This window comes from Anarhichas minor, unplaced genomic scaffold, assembly GCF_050575085.1.
Source record: "Anarhichas minor isolate MPS153535 unplaced genomic scaffold, ASM5057508v1 ptg000014l, whole genome shotgun sequence".
In the NCBI taxonomy this organism is placed as follows: Eukaryota; Metazoa; Chordata; class Actinopteri; order Perciformes; family Anarhichadidae; genus Anarhichas; species Anarhichas minor.
Genome location: NW_027466460.1, coordinates 7087789 through 7104893, shown reverse-complemented (window position 1 = coordinate 7104893; position 17105 = coordinate 7087789). Strand labels below are relative to the sequence as shown.

Genomic DNA, 17105 nt, shown 5'->3' with positions numbered 1-17105 from the left:
ACTCAGAAAAGGCTCAGCTGTGAAAAAGTGATAGTGCCACAAGTATTTTTAGTCTGACACCACAGAAGTCGGTTGCCACTGCAACTGTTATTTCTCTCAGTCTCAAGTATGCAGACACCCAACACATGTGTGCAAGTCTATTATTGAGGTACACACTACATAAAGCTGGTGACTCTTGCTGGCATGGTGGACAAACGACACAGATACATACTGCTGGAATACAGTGTTTAATTAAAGTTCAAGGATTGTTCCACGGTAAGATCAGACCTGCAGTCTTAATGTTAAAGAGAAATAAGAACATCTCAGCTCCGTTTGTAAATTGAGCTTGTTTCTACTTAACTTTGACAATGGGCGGAAAAATTGCTGCAGGAGCGTGTTTTCGGACGGGATCGTCTGCTTTAATGCACAGCAGAATTAACGAGAGGGATGCTGCTGAACTGAAACGGCTGTCAGGTGGTGCTCTCCAGTAGCCGACACAATAGGTCGATCGTTGAGACTCGCCGACCTGACACAGACCAACACACGAAAGCAGCCCACTAGCAGTGATACGCGGAAACACCCTGCACATGTCCAGGGGTCTTATATTCTGATTTACAAAACCATACTTGCCACAATGCGTAAATCCGCAATTGACCTTTTATAAATCCCAAATCAACTTGGAAATGTGGTGGTCCCTGAACACCCATTGCAATGGTGAAGAGGCCATGACACAAAATAATAGGGATCTTCAATAACAAGTTTAGGAGATTCAAAATGTTCAGTAAGAACTCGAAGACTTTGAAGACAGCTATAATATGCAAAAGTATATGCACCAATGAAATGAGGCCCTGGAACAAAGAGTCCTTGAACAAAGAGTCTCCATTTTTGTTTTGAAATGAGAAGGAGTGACAAAAATACTAAATGAATGGCTGCCAAAGTCTCAAAGTCTGATGCATCGCATTCTAATCTTCTGGTTGTCACTCATTCACTCAATATCTATTTTAAACAGCCTGAAATATACACCAGGCACCATCATTTCATTGGATTGGAATCCATTCGCTGCATTTGAAGCTGCACAGATTTCATCTTTTTTTATTTTCTCCCGTTTAGAAAATCGAATGGTCTTTTCATTTGTCTTTTGGTCTTGGTTCTGGGGGGATTTTGAGTTGTTGCTATGGTGCCATGGTGATGTCTGTGTGCCACAAATTAATGACAAGATAACATGATTCATGTTCATTTGTAAGTCCTGATAACAAAAGGCATAATAAATGCTGAGCAGTGTATCATAGCTTTTGGTCTTCATCAGGCACATAATTAGTTTAGATAAAGCTTCATGTTCTTTTTTCCATTGCACTGCAACATACATTGCCTGATAGAATATGACACATAAAGCACAGGATCCTTTTCATGACAGCAACATACTGAGCCACAGGTATTCGAAGTGATTACAATCAGTGTGATGAATAGATGTCTGAGTGGAGCACATCTTTTTTACAGAGGTCCTCAGAGACATAAGATAAGTTATTTGAAAGTCAACCCTTTCTCACTCCCAAAGTGTCAAATAACGCAGCTTGGTCAGTGCTCCTCTGCGTCTGATACTGACACTTATGTAGTGCGTGTATGTGATGCACCCACCCATGGCATTACGAGCAACTGGCGTAGTATAACATTCAAAATATGGGTCAAACAAAGACAGGTCATTTGTCCAGCAGACCGTTATTCGTGTCCTGTGCAAAACTAAAAGAAAAGTTGACACTGACTACAAGACCCAGGGCATAACAGGAAATGCCTGGCTGTCGTCTGATCAAAGAGCTGATTGGCTTTTATTGTTGACAACAGCACATTTTGTAAAATAAAAATCTGTGTTATTGTATTATTTACTGCTAGATTGTAGGCTATTGCTCTCATGTTGTTCAATGACACATTTACAAAAAAATATCTGCAAACTACAGATGGATCTAACAGGATGTAAATATTTTAAAATGCCACACCATTTGTTCCAGCATGGCGCTGTTGCTAAAATGAACAGTCCGTGCTGAAAACAACACAGCTATCATGCAAGTAAGGTGCAGTCAGAGAACACAGTCAAACCAACATTTTGCATGCCCACATTTACTCAAGCGCAGAGGAGAAAAACTCTGTGATAAACGAACAAAGCAGGTCCAATTGGCAACTGGCAACAAATTTGTCCGGCTCTGTCAACATAGAAATTAAAGGGGAGCGAAATTTGTTTGGGTATGACCACAAATAGCATAGGCTACTTGCGTTGCGTTTGAAATCAATTGAATACATTACATTTTAGTTTAAATTTATTAGAACTTGATTTATTTGAAAACGTAGCAGCCCCGCTGGAAAGTCACTGCCAAAAGAATGCCAAAAAGTATCCTTATATTTTTTTTTTTTTTTTTGTGTGTATGCGGACTAAACAAAAGATCTAACATGTTTATTACGGATATTTAGAGGTGCTGGTAAGTGGATTTTCTTTACTTTGGACAGAGACAGACTACTTTCTTATCCCTTCCACCCTGGGCATGAAAGGCAATGACCCTATCGAGAGCCAGTGTTTATTTTGTCTGTTCTGGGCTACTGTAGAGAATCCACTCTGTACGTAGATATAATAATAATAGACAGAAATAAGAAAAGCTAAAAATAATAATGTGGGTGTGTATTTCAGTGTGCACAAAAACATTTCACTTTGAAAGTGTTCATTTCATAAACATCAACAGCGTTTATGTATATTTGAACCAAAAACAACATATTTATTTTCGTTTTTTTTTATCTAAAACTCAAGCACTATGATACTCAAAGGTTAACCTAGTATATCAAATTGTGCTAGAGGTAAGTGTGCACCATGTCTACACAGGAGGCATAGCATTAACAGCATGTTAGCAGAGCAGCAGCAGCTTACAGGATAGTTCAGGCACTGTATTGAGTGTAGGTCACCTGTGTTTCAGCAGTGCTCAGAGCCAACACACATCCCTGACCTGAAGCATTAAAATAGGCTACGGGTCATGTGTAGTGCGAGTGAAACGCTTGCTGTTAGATATCATATTGACCACTGGATTGATTGTAATCGGTGCATATGAAAAACACGACTGACCCTTAGCTGCTGCTTCTGTGATCAATTGTATTAATTGCAGTAACGCTTGTTCCTGCCATTTTGCCCCACCCACCTGCTCACCTGTTCTCACACCCCTTGTTACCCCAAGGCTATTTAAGAAGGCTGGGACACAGTCTTGAGCTATGGGGTAAGGCGTAGTGTAACTGGAGCTGCGATGTTTGATGGGTACAGCAGACATAAAGGGAGGTGTTGGAGTTTGATTCATCATAATAGACTAGCCTCATTGATTATATCTAAATGTTTAAAACTCACATGACATCTGCATACAGAAAACTAATGTGAATACAGTGTGGCGTGAATGGTTTAACATATAACCTGTTTGATGTAGTAAGGATTAGAGTTTTTTTTTTTTTTTAAACACCCTCCAGTAACCCTGGAGCTACTGGAGTCACAGCAGGTGTGGGGATCGGCTCCTCTGGGCCAGGGCTGGAGAAGTTTTTCTACTACCAGTAGAGAGATGTTATCTAGGAAAAAGGAGCATTGGAATGATGTATTTAAGGAAAGGAGATATGAACAGGGGAAGGTTTGGCACACTCTGAGAATCCAACAGAATGAGGTAAACTGGGTGTAATTAAAAAATATTGTCGTATCCAAGGAAACGGAGGAAGAGCTTAAAGACCAAAAGGCGATGTCAGCCACACTATATAAGACTGTGTAAAGAATGGAATATATCACTGGCTCGCCGGAGAGTGAACTCGGGTTGAATTCTTTGCTTGAAGAATAAACTCTATTGCATCGAACTCTGTCTGATTCCAATGCTTTCTTCAAACATCATTGGCCCATTTCCACTCATTCCCTGCCAGATTGTCAGCGTTGCTTTATGCCTTTGTTTTCCTGCTCTTTGTACTCTGCAACCTGTGACCTGGAATGTTAATCTGAGCCTTGCAACCTGTTTCCTGAAGCCTGTATCTGGTTATTACCGGTGGATTCTCAATCACTTCTGTTTGGACTTTCAGTAAGCTTAGATATCTTCACCTGCTCAATTAATCATTGAACTGCATTTGATTCCTCCTCCCTCTGCTGCCTGCATTTGTGAATCAGCAGTTCGTTTCAGCTCCTTTCTCTCTTAGAGTCTTTGGTTTTACTGTTATGTTTCAAACTCACTCTCATTATTGTGATTTCCAGCCAAAGCAGTTATCCATTTCTAGTCCAAAAAACTCAAATAAACCGACTGTCCACTAACCTGCCCAGCTCCAAATGGCTGACGTGCAGTTAGTTACTAGCTGGTGAACATAGTGAGAGGAGCATTTAGCTGCTAAAGAGACAGATATTTTTCTCAGGAGTTGGTGAAAACTAAATATTGAATTTATATTAATCTGGTGGCCAGAAGCACAACACCAAATGTCTGGATTGTTGCTCCTGGTCAACTGGATTGGTAAATAGGTAACTGTTTGCTGACACAGTCTCCATATCAACTTTATAAGGTGATTACGTCAGGTGTTTTTCTCGTGTGTTGTATCTAAGCAGGCTGCAGCTAATCCCTATAACTGCTAGACTGTGTAGGAGGAGACCAGTCTGTTGATATGCCTGAATTCCTGGGCAGTCAATGTTAGTCCTTCATTACTAACGCTCACTTATGCGTGAAACTTAGGTAAATAACTGAGAAATTCAATTTCAGATGCGATCCAGTGACCTTTTCATTCCTGTGACAGCACATAAAAGAGCCCATTGATCAGGAATTCAGAAACATTATACAACTGTATGCAGATGTAGGGAATGTAACCAAACATTATACTGTACATCTTCATCTGGCTCAGAGTCCAACACCTCAGACCTGGTTTCAACGCTTGTTTCTCTCTGTTTTATGAAGTATTTCTCTCAAAAAAAGACTGAGACAACCAGCTCCTGTCTCTATTAGATTTCTGATACACATCGATAGCTTTTTCTCTTGTTCGTTATTTGTTTAATTTGATGTTTATGAATTGGCTAACACTGAGGACACCTGTGGTTGAGTCGGCAGGTATAGGACCAGCATGCCCCGGGATGAGCCTATATGTTTTTTTTATTTTTCATTTATCAGAGCACGAGAGGCAGCGATATGGCTTCATTTAAGAAACAACAAAAAATGCTGGAAATAGTTTTTCTCTTGGAGCGTTGGAGGTGTGGGTGCAGGAAATGATGACAGTTGTTGTTTTTCAATTCATATTCTTAGTATTCTCAGAACAGGTTGACTTAGTTCTTGCAGACGTAAAGTAAACAAAACCAAAATAGGTTTGTAGTGGCCGTTTGTCGGAAAAATCACAGGACTAACTAAATACAACCTATTTAGAATGAATGGTCTCTTACTGTAGTAATTTGACAGTTTTTTTCACTGTAAAATCTACAGACATTTTTTACAGTGCAGCTGAATGCAATATTTGTTTTGTCTTTGTTTTCCTGATGGAATACTGATGCTTTTAGTATCTATCTTTTTTTTTTTTTTTTCAAGAAAATATATGACAAAACATTTTCAATTTTTTTTGCTGAATGTCGAGTGCCCAAAAAATAATTACACTTGGCCAAAGGAAGAAGCCAAGTTGGCCTCAGTGGAACTTAATCAATATGTCAGTTCAAAATGTAATTGTAATTCATTATGAGGAAATAGTTTTTGCTCTTATAATAACCCTGCTTGCGCTGGAAGCTATTTATGTACTTCGTGTCAGTGCCGGTAATTGCCTCCCCATGAGTGATAAAATCGTGATGTTTTCTGTTCTACAGGGTCTGACCTGACCTATAATACTGTGGCAGCACCAGAGGCTAAACTGATTCAATAATGCAGTGGTGTTCATACTGTATATAATCTGAATTAAAGAAAAAGACTGCAGTAAATTGTTGTTCCTCGGATCATTCTTAAGGACAAGCATTGAAAAAAAAACAGCCTTCTTACAATCAGAAATCAGAAATGTTTATTTCCTAATTCATAACTTCAGAAAGGTATAGGCTATATACTGCCAAAGACAATTATTAATTCCACTTATTAAAGGTATCTTCTTTTAGTCTTAATAAGCTTTTCTGTCTTAATGACAGACAATGACGTCTTTCACTGACGTGACTGGATCAAGCTGTGTTCTTCAAGGAAAACTAATTAACAGGACATTTAAGAACAGGCAGGGTGAGAGAGATTTCTGTGAAGTCCCTTCTTTTTACATGGACTGTGTTTTATAACTGAAATATTCGTCTTTTTCTGTTCACTCATAAAACTATTTCTGAATCGCCGGAGGTTTGATCACAGACGTTTCATCCATTTTTTTAATGAATTTTGGGCTGAATTTGCCTGAAGGCCATGTGTCTCAAATAGTGATAGATATCATCTATAAAGCTTTTATACCCAACCCTGCTAATTAAATATACATGTACCCTGCTGTGCACTGTGCTTGTTGACAGACTCCATTTACAGAAAACCGTTACAGTAATGGAAACACACTAACTACAACTGTAACTATATGCGTGGTTAGTTTGGGTATTGGAACAGAATTTAAAACATGTAATTGAATTTCCCCAAGCAGGATTAATCAAGTACTTTTACTCATCGAATCCAACATACTGTTTAAGTATCATATTTAAAAATATGAGCGCATTTACAGTGGTGTATACTTACTCTACAGAATATCTGCGCTTACAAACAAAGTCTATGCTTTGTCTGAATGTGCAGATATACACTTTCTTTCCTCATTTATAAACTGTCACTGTGACATGATGGGGATTGGCCATTTTGAATTGTTTGATACTAATGAAGCTCCTACCAGTATTCACAACGGCACCTCGGCTGTGTATTTGCTGCCAAACCCTCTTCATTTTTCAAAAGAGCATTGTGAAAAAAGTTTAAGGAAATTGATAGATTTACACTTCAGGGCCACTTCTTAATCTTTGCTATATCAGACTTGGGTCCAGGATTTATGAATTGTTAGTTTATCGACATCCACTCTAAGGTCATTTGATTATGGATAAGATAAGATCTAACTTTATAATCCCGAAGGAAATTCTTGTTCCAGAGCTTCAACAAGGATTGCAACAGAAGAATAGCAAAAAAACAACAATATAATAAAAATATGACCATATATGAACAATAGAATACCAATTATTAAGTGTTAAAGAAGCAATACAGACACCATTGCAAAATAGAATAGAATAGCAATAAGGTAAATAAATTAAGTAAAAAATGCGGCGGCTCTGACCATTCTTGGTTTTGAGTTGCATGTGATTCAATTCACACCACTCAACAAAGCTGTCCACCCCACGTCTGTACTCGGCTTCCTATTCCCTGCTGAAACAGCCCACAATGGCAGAGTCATCCGAAAACTTCTACAGGTGCCAGGATTTTGAGCAGTAACTAAAGCCTAATTTCACAGGAAAATAAATGCTGGCTGGTGGCTGGAAACCAACTGCATGCAGTAATTGTTACAGCTGCTGTTTATTAATGCTATTGTGTGTTATTTGTAAACTAGTGGTCATACAGATGCCATGTATGCATCCTATGTATTTTTTCTTCCTATGTATACTGTATACAGACCTTCGACCCATTGGTTAGATGTATAGACTGAAGATCTCTTGAGACAGACTGTAGTTTAAACTGTTTATGGACTGCAATGGCTCTACATGTATTGACTAATTTGGTTTAAACAAATAATGTAAATTGTGTACGTTTTGACAAGCCTTGTGGGGGGAAAACGTTTTAATTATCTCCCACACCTAAATCAATAAGTCATTAAAGGTGTGCCTCAAGTCATTTCTGATGTAGATTCTGTACAAATGCATTGATTTTTAAAGGGTACTGCGGGCATATTCCGTTTCATGGATCAAGCTCCATTCTGGTAAAAGAATATCAAGTGGAGGAATGACCTCGATGATTTCATATTACATTTTTTTTTAAACTATGAGTTTATGAGTTATTTGCACCATAGACAAGGGTTAGTATAGGGCCCTACTCTACCTCCTAGTCGGCGAATGGGCTGTAGTATAGACACATGATATGCAGCATATAACTCAAATGAATCATATGTATTTCGCGTATTTCGATAAACCTGAGATTAACATAAACTGCCTTGTTCCACATTAACAAGTGACCAGCTGCAGCGACTACCACAATGTAATTGGCACTCACTCTGTCTTTGCGTGTTATTGTCCATTGATTGAAGTGTATCCCTTGGGTGTGTAACAGACTAGCTTCCTGTCCACTTAAGTGATGAAGAAAATGACAGCGTACCTCTTGGCCTCATTCAAGAACAGCTGTTAGGCTGGTCAAGCCTTTTGCAATTGTTCTTACATATTTTATCATTCAACAGACCAATGCAGTCTTTCAACCGGTCCCATATTGAGTTTCTGTCCTTTGCACACATTCATTTCAATGCACCTGCATCAATATACAAAGAAATCAAATATAGCAGAAAGCAATACTGGACTTGGTGTCACAGCTCTGCCACTACTATCCAGTTTTTTCCATCTCTCACTCACCTAATCAGTTTATTCAGTGCACCTGCCAGTCACACCCACCTCATCAGCTCATCACTCTCACCAGCTCACTCTGCTGCACCCACTTTAGACCCCAGTTACACACACACACACACTGCCAGATCGTTCTCCGCTTTCATGCAAGACCTTCCAGCGAATACCCTTGGACTGATTACCCGCTACCGACCCTGCCTTGCCTCGGTAATTCACTCAGCCTTCTGTCCCCGACCACGAGATCCTGCTGCTGTTTCCCTGTGATTATTCTACCCGTTTTGTGTCCAGAGGAAAATAAAGCTTTGATTCAAACTCTTGTGTCTGTCGTACTGCTCCTGGGTCCTTACTATACCCGTTACACTTGGTATTCAATTCAGAGCAGATGAAACTCAAAGCAAAAAACAACAGGTCGTAGCAGAGGAAAATAATTGGCATTGAGATATAAAAATAGCAGAAGATTTTAAATCCACTAAAAGCAAAGCAACATAAATTTGAGTTTGATTTACAAATAATGTGGCTAACTTGAGTTAGAATGAAAAATAGAGAGACAATTGAGTTTATTCTTTAATGTTGAAACAGCAGTTAACAAAACAGTCTCATCTCAAGCTCCATTGAGTATAGTTCTGGAGCTTTTGATCATATCAAATGATCTTCGTCATGCAGATGGAATTTGCCCAGGTGTTGTGGAAATGGTAACTGTTCACTTCTCTACTGGGCACTTTAAGGACTTGGAAATGTTGTCATGGAAGCTTCTAAGTTTCTGATCAAACTCCATCTGCTGAGAATGACATCACATGAAACGATTGAATTTCCCAAAGCAACTAAATGTTAAATTTCAAGCTTAAGAATGAACTTCCATGCTGAAATTTCAGACGTATACTGGAGTTTTGTTCTTTTTATTGTATGAGTGTCTAACTTGGATTTAAAAAGCTGACATTCTCAAATCACAAATGAAGGATCATTTTCAGTTCACACCATGCAGCAGCCAGCTATTGACCTCAATGACAATATTGTTTGTATAAACCATTAATCCTTGGTGATAATACAATTGGGCCTTTGAATAACATTGTGCAGCTCTCAAAGGTCAATTGTCAATTTTACCAAGTCTTTCCAAAGGTAGTAATTTCATTATCAAGACAGTTCACACCCACCAGAAGAAGAAACTACTCCTGCATGTTTGCACCATAGTTATGATTCAAAGTTGCTGGAACAAACAGTAGCCTCTAAATACTAAATTTGCATACATTTGAAGAGGGAGCTTAAAACTCTCATACTGTTAAATAATTGTATTCTATTGCAGTAAAAAAGGGCTATTTTTAACAAAACGTGCGCCTGTTTGATAAAGAAGACCCTTCACTCTCTTGCTCTCAATTTCATCTTCTAGGATTACAAACTGCACTTCCTGGTCTGTAACCAATAGCGGTACAAGTATTGGGTCACGTGTGCTGCTCCTCCTGCACGTTTTTGACGTTCAATGTGTCGGACCTGACTAGAGCAGAGGGTGAGTTTCCGTGGGTTTTTCGTGGCATTTACTTGACTTTGCAACCTTCGAATGATAGGCTTAATGTACAAATTCCACTGTGGAGGTTGTCACAATGTGTTCGGCTACAACGTGCATTTTGTCCGTGCTGCAGTAAATACGTGTAGAGTTGTGTAGAAGCACGTTAAAATGAACGTTTTATGCACCGATCTGAATCAAAGGAGTGAGTGCAGGCTATCGATCCAGAGTTGTACAGTAGCAGAAAAAACACTCAACTACTCTGGAAAAATATTACTAGTAGATCACAGCAAGCAGCACGTGAGCAGCACTCAAGTCCCAAATCAACATCACTGCGATCAACCTTATTCTGAACTTTACGGTTATATCAATGGCTAAACATAGTTGCGACTATATTTAGACCTTTCTAGATCCATGAATCCAATGTTTTCACTACTAAAGTAATCCAGTGATAGTTGACTGTTACGGAAGCCCTACACGGACATGATTCAAACATTTTAATATACATAATTAATTATCTTTAACGAGAGGACATTGTGACTTTAAAATAAACCCAGCAAAATAATTACTTTTTTTGATCATCTTTGCTTTTGAACCACATTATGTGTTAATAATCCCTCCAAGTGCCACTGAGGCTATCAACTGCAATTCATATCTGCACCGTTACTGCCTCAGTCCAGACCGAGAGCACGACTTCACAAATCAATATAACGTTAATTAGTTGCGGCCCACCTCCTGTATGACATCATTTATACTATTACATTGGCACCTGTTGATATTTATAGCACCTGCATGTGTGGCTATAACAGCTAATGCAGTCTGCAGAGCAAAATAACAGAACCACCTTAATAGGACAAGTATGTGTGAACACGCGAGACATTTGACTCACAAGTCAAGTGTTGAAGTTGTAAACAACAACAATAGTGCTAAGAATTAAGTACCGAAGGGACATGCATGGATACACATTTTGCACCACTGTGTGCAAGATTGTGTGCTTTTTGTTTACTTGGCTTTACTTCACCGGTGTTGTCAGCCCACAAATGTTTGCTTGTTGAGGCAGAAAAGTAAAATCAGAAGTGGAAAAAAAACAACTGTGACATCAGTCTCCAGACTGAAAACACAGAAACAGGGTGAACAGCGCCGCCCTCGGGTAGGAAGGTAAAACAGCAGTGATACTTCAACATACATTATAAAACATTTGGTCATATCAAACATCTATTTGTTGAATGTGAGGACATCAGGGAAATGTTGCTCCTTTCAGCCATAACAAATGTAATAAGGGAGCACTCATATTTTGAGAGTGCCTATTTGCACTGAGTTTTGTTCTGTACACTGAGGTTTATCATAGCTAACATCCATATTTATTATAGAACAATAAAATAATACAGTGATTACCCTGTCCGTGCAGATATGAGATACAATGCCACATTTCCTCTTAAGGCCCGTTACTGTCGGCTGCGTGTCTTCATATTGTAATAAAACTGATTTGCATATTTATGGCTTCGCACTTAAGAACTATTTGTTCCAGTGTACTACAGATTATTGAAGGACTGATGCCCTGTGAATTCAGATAAATAAGATCTGATACTACACCACTTCATCTCCGCTGTAGGTTTCATAATGCTTACTAATGCATAATGGTCTCGATAGTTGGACATTACAACAGTGCACCAGATATTTGGATCAACAAATAGTTTGTCAACATATATCATGAGTTACAGCAAATATCTGTATCTGTATTGTATATATCTGATGAATGCTTACCAGGAGATTTTTTTATTATCGGAAAGACAACCTTTATTATTAAAATGAACCTGAATGCATACCCTATTCTTTTTGTTTTGATTACAGCAGCAGTGCAAGGTGCACGATGGGTCGCCTCGACGGGAAAGTAATTGTGTTGTCAGCCGCCGCGCAGGGAATTGGACGTGCTGCAGCAATAGTAATAAGCTTTAATCAACATTTCTCACTTGACACTTTTCCTACAAAATCCCAGAGGAAAATTGTATATTGAATAGCTTGTGTGTGTCACAGCAGTGCACATTTTGACTTCATTACATATTTCAACCATTTTTTCATCCAAATGGAGGATTTAAATCGTGACAGCCCGTCTTATCATCTGTAGCAGCCATTTGAAAGGGTACAAGTGTACAGTAACGCGGATCCAAAACATCTTTCTTCCAAATGACTGTGCTACAGAAACACATGCTATGTGCATATATTTAGTTGCCTGCTTAAGTTCTAGTTTTACCCCGTTATTATAGCAAAACACTTGAAGTTCACTCGCACATATCCTTGTAGAGATGGGCTCATCATCACATCTATTCCCTTCAAGTGATGTCTTTAAAACCACACCTTGTACTACAGGGGTTTGTGTTTTGTGGAGCAATTCAAATACAGAGAGGTCTACTTGCGTCTCGGATCATTAGGTTCAAATCACATAGTGTTCAAAGTTGTACATGGTGTGAGGGGTCAATTGAGCTTTTTTCCATTCAGTGTTTAAAATGTGCATTTTGCTGATGTGGTCTGCTCTGTGGCAAATGATGCAGTCACTCCATCAGCTAGCAGCTGACCGGAGTAGCATGGATTTAAAGAGAGGGTTGAGAGATTAGGGCTAACAATTAATTTTGTGTCTATAGATACGTAGTAATAAGATTGTGGTGTCTGCACTGTGTCCCGAATTATTGCCTGAAGTGACTATGTGCATTTAGATGGAAAGAAGTTGATCAAAGTTACCCACCTTTCACTGTTCCCAATCTTTTTTTCATAATGAATAGCTTATTTTTACAAAACAGCCATAGCCATTTTAGAATTAAAACAATTTGTTTGATTCACAGGATCATACCAAAATCTTTTAACTGTTTCTACAAGGGAATACCGGCCTACACGTTTCATAACATGTGCAGACATTGTGTAACTGCTTCAAGTTTTTTTTCACCTGTGTAGGCATTTGCAAAGGAGGGAGCTCAAGTCACAGCGACGGACATCAATGGAGAGAAGCTGAAAGAGCTGGACGGCATTCCGGGTAAGGCTCATTTCTCAGGTCTGAGTCTGCCACCTGCTGGGTAACCGGTGTTAAAAGATGAATTTAAAACATCTCCAAAGTCTTGTTTTTCAATATTTTGTAGGGCTGCAACCAACGATTATTTTCATTGTCCATTAATCTGCCTATTATTTTCTTTAGTAATCAATTAATCAGTCGTTCTATAAAATAGTGAAAAGTGAATCACAGTTTCTCGTAGCTTTCTTATGACAGCTTAGCTACTGATAATATAAAATGACATGTTTTAAATGTAAGAGCTTTAATGTGTTGCTTTTGCTTACAGTTGTCACAAACCGGGCCGAACGGCCATGACAACACAGGGAGACGCATTCAATGAAACAGTTGATTAATTATTTATTAAGTTTAAAGTAATATAAAAGACAAACATAAACTAACAGTGACATGTGAAGTCAGTCATTTCAGCAGTGTAAGTGAGTGGGTGCGTGTAAAGTGTATATGCAGGGTTGTATAGTGTAGAAACAAACCATAACCGCAACCAAAACCAAAATGGGTGTCTCAGGAAGGAGAGAGAGAGACCAACTAAGAATCCAGAGGGTTTTTATACTGAGTGCTCTGGCACACAGGGCCAGTGTTGCAAATGGCCTCAGGTGCTTCCACTCTGCCTGACGACCCAAACCAAAAAACAACAAACCAAAGCGCTCTTTCTCTCTTCACCTACAGGGATCAAGACTAAGGTGGTGGATGTAACTAAGAAGGACCAAGTTGAAGCCCTAGCCAAGGAACATGACCGTGTGGATGTGCTGTTCAATGTTGCTGGGTACGTTTTCCCTCTGTTCTGTATGAGGTGCTGAATACCTGAGTAGTAAGACTGACATACTCTGCTTAATGCATTAAATCAGGTGATATTCTATTTTATTTTGTCAGAAAACCTCATGAATCAATGAGCCACACTGTTGCACTGGATGACATGTTCCTTCATTACACATTCAAATCGGCGATAAAGTTTGTTTTGTAAATATTGGTTAGCACACCAAATAGTCTATAACAAATTATTCTCTAATTGCTCCTGTTTAAGTGATATTTGCTATAAGCTACAAGCGGTTTGAGACTGGATGAGGAGCCACAGGTGGGTTGCACAAGATTTTATGCGGGCCGCCAAATAAATCTGCAGAATTTCTCAAAATTTTATGTAGCACTTATATCTGCAGTACACCTTTGAGCCACAGGGGGGAGCCTGAATGTTCGTATTTTCTGATAATTGTAACCTACTTGAAACATTGAATCTAATATGAAAGGTTAGCGTACATCCTGTTGGTTTAACTGATCAGAGGAAATAAACGAGAGCCCGTTAGCTCCGCCTAAGTGCATTTTATAAAGTGTTTATATGTTTTTAGTAACACAAGTTGTGATTTATCAAACGTATTTCTCTTTTGAAAAGGCTGGTTTACCTATTAAAAATAACATAAGGTGATGCAGAAATGGCATAAAACTTGTGAGGAACATTCATACACGCACAAATTTGCTCTTCTCGCTATTTTTAGGGCCTATTGTGAATTGGTCGCGGTGGTTTGTCATTTCTAAGAAGTGGGTTAAACGGTTTGGAAACACCGTTTTAGATGATTACTTTTTTTGGTTTTTAAACGTGACGTTTATATTCAGCACCATTTGTTTAAAAGAAGGAGATGTCGGAAAGTATTGAGCGACATATTTTTGGTTTATACTTTTCATGGGATTTGTTGACAATAACAAATTGTTTTCTTGTTTTTCTGTCTCCTCCTTGAGCACATTTATCCAACCCTTAAGGTTTAACCTCTACTTGACCTTTTGTCAATCTCCTTAACAAAGGTCTCTAAAGTGACACCTCATGAGGCTCAGTAAAATGTTGAGGGGGTTAACGCAGCATTTGGACCAGCATTTATTTACAGTTTAATACTGATATCTCTGATATATAAGTCAGTATACAGTTTACATGTCATCTACTGTCTACAGGTTTGTGCACCACGGCTCCATCTTGGACTGTGAAGAGGCTGACTGGGACTCTACGATGAACGTGAACGTTCGGAGCATGTACCTCATGAGCAAGGCTTTCCTACCGAAGGTGACCCACTTTACCAGACGCTTAACCCTGTTCCTCCTCCTGTCGAGAGAATGGAATAGGTGCTGTTGTAAATTGAGCAACATATGCTTTTAATTTGTTCTCATCCTTTTGTCCGCTGGGATTAGCTGTATTACACTTGAGCCTGTGGCATGATGGGCGGCGACTGCCAAATCACTAATCCGGCTTTAGCCGCAAACTAACAAAACTGTCTCAATGGGGAGTTTTAGCTTGAATCCTGTGGCGATTCTCATTTATCCGTTACATAAAAATGAAAACCGAAGTCCGTTGCACTATTTTTACCAATTACATGCTGTTGATATGCCACCTTCCGCATTTATTTTGTCATTCTAGATGTTGGCAAAGAAGTCAGGAAACATTATCAACATGGCATCTGTTGCATCAAGCATTAAAGGTAAATAAACTTCTGCATATTACTACATATTCTGCCCAATTAAAGGGACATTGAGTCGTTGAAGTATGACCATGTTCATTGTAATCCTCTTAGCTCAGATAATTGCTCTGCGTGTGTGACTTTGTGCGAGTGACATTATGTCGTTTCCTCGACGCAGGTGTTGTGAACCGGTGTGTCTATAGTACCTCCAAGGCTGCTGTGATTGGGCTCACCAAATCTATAGCGGCTGATTTCATTGATCAAGGCATTCGCTGTAATTGTGTCTGTCCTGGTAAGTTTAGAGCGATCTGCAAAAACAAAACCACGTGTCCTTTAATTCTTCATCATGTATTACTCGAGGTTGCTGGCACTTTAATAGATAACAATGTACTGCAGACATCCTTGAAAACAAATTGTCATCAAAACTGTTGTTTTTAGAAAGATTTAAGGGGACATTGTGCATTTCAAAGATATGCAAGCCTTGAGTTTGCCCCTTCAAAGCCAGTCTGAACTCTTCAGGCTTTTATTGACCTGAACTGATCCCAATCATACCTATTTAGTTATCATAATCATTTAATTAGTCAAAGGGTATCTATATTTCTGTATTCATTAGTGTTGTATTAGTGAAGGTTTTAGAAGAAATTCAGGGTTTCTCTATATCTTCTCAGGTACTGTTGATACTCCATCATTGAGGGGTAGGATCCAGGCCCAACCTGACCCAGAACAGGTATGGAAGGCTTTTACTGACATTTTCTCCAATCTTAAAATGACAGTAATGCCTGCATGGGTCATTTAATGGGTACATCTTATATTGGTATCCATTGGAGATAGTAAATGCTTCAACTGTAACTCCTCTCTCTCTTTCTCTCTCTGTGTGTAACTCCTCAGGCTTATAAGGATTTCATGGCACGACAGAAAACTGGCAGAATGTGCACAGCCGAAGAGGTGGCGTACCTGTGCGTGTACCTGGCCTCCGATGAGGTGAGTGCTTGCAGATAATGCACCCAAGTCATTCATGTATATATGTTGCACATTACATCACTAGTCAGGCAGAGCTTGCAGGGCCGTAGCTACATGGTGGTCCAGGCACTTTGTATTTATTCTAAAAATGTGAAAGAAAAACGTGTTTCTCGGCTCCTTCACAGTCTGCCTATGTGACCGGGACGGAGCAAATCATAGATGGAGGATGGAGACTCTGAAGAAACTGTTTCAAGCTCAAGCTTTTTTTTAAGCCCAAATAAAGTGCACCAAGAATGACTTGATCATTTTTTTTTTTTTTTTAGCATATTATGTTTATGATTCTGTAGGGGGGACCCCCCATGTTCAAATTCAAATCAATGCCAAAATCTATGCAATGCCAAAATATTAATATTATTAATATGAAATTGTAATACATTGACTTAATCACAGCTGCAGTGTACTGGTGTCATCACCTTATTATAAATACATCTATTATTAAATATTTGGTATCTGGTACTGTGATTAATATTGAAATATGTTTAATAAACATCTATCAAAACGTCTTCTTCTTCACAAACACCCTTGAGTGGCTTTTCTATGTGACCCAACTCCCCCCCACCCCCCCCCCCCCGC

General features: G+C 39.0%; 1 protein-coding gene across 4 annotated transcripts; it reads left to right on the top strand.

Moving 5' to 3' along the window:
* The first annotated feature begins 9990 nt into the window (after positions 1-9990).
* bdh2 (3-hydroxybutyrate dehydrogenase, type 2) lies at positions 9991-17034 on the top strand. 4 transcript variants are annotated; one of them, XM_076091248.1, is made up of 10 exons: positions 9991-10022; positions 11871-11961; positions 12966-13044; positions 13744-13840; positions 15013-15121; positions 15473-15533; positions 15691-15804; positions 16181-16239; positions 16401-16493; positions 16658-17034. In XM_076091248.1, exons 2-10 carry the CDS (start codon positions 11890-11892, stop codon positions 16709-16711), a joined length of 738 nt encoding a protein of 245 aa, XP_075947363.1. In that variant the 5' UTR covers positions 9991-10022; positions 11871-11889; the 3' UTR covers positions 16712-17034. The 4 variants fall into 4 exon arrangements, with proteins under 4 accessions (XP_075947363.1, XP_075947366.1, XP_075947365.1 ...); XM_076091250.1 differs by having other exon boundaries at positions 10002-10022; positions 11874-11961; XM_076091249.1 differs by lacking the exon at positions 9991-10022 and adding an exon at positions 11460-11627.
* Positions 17035-17105: the final 71 nt, after the last annotated feature.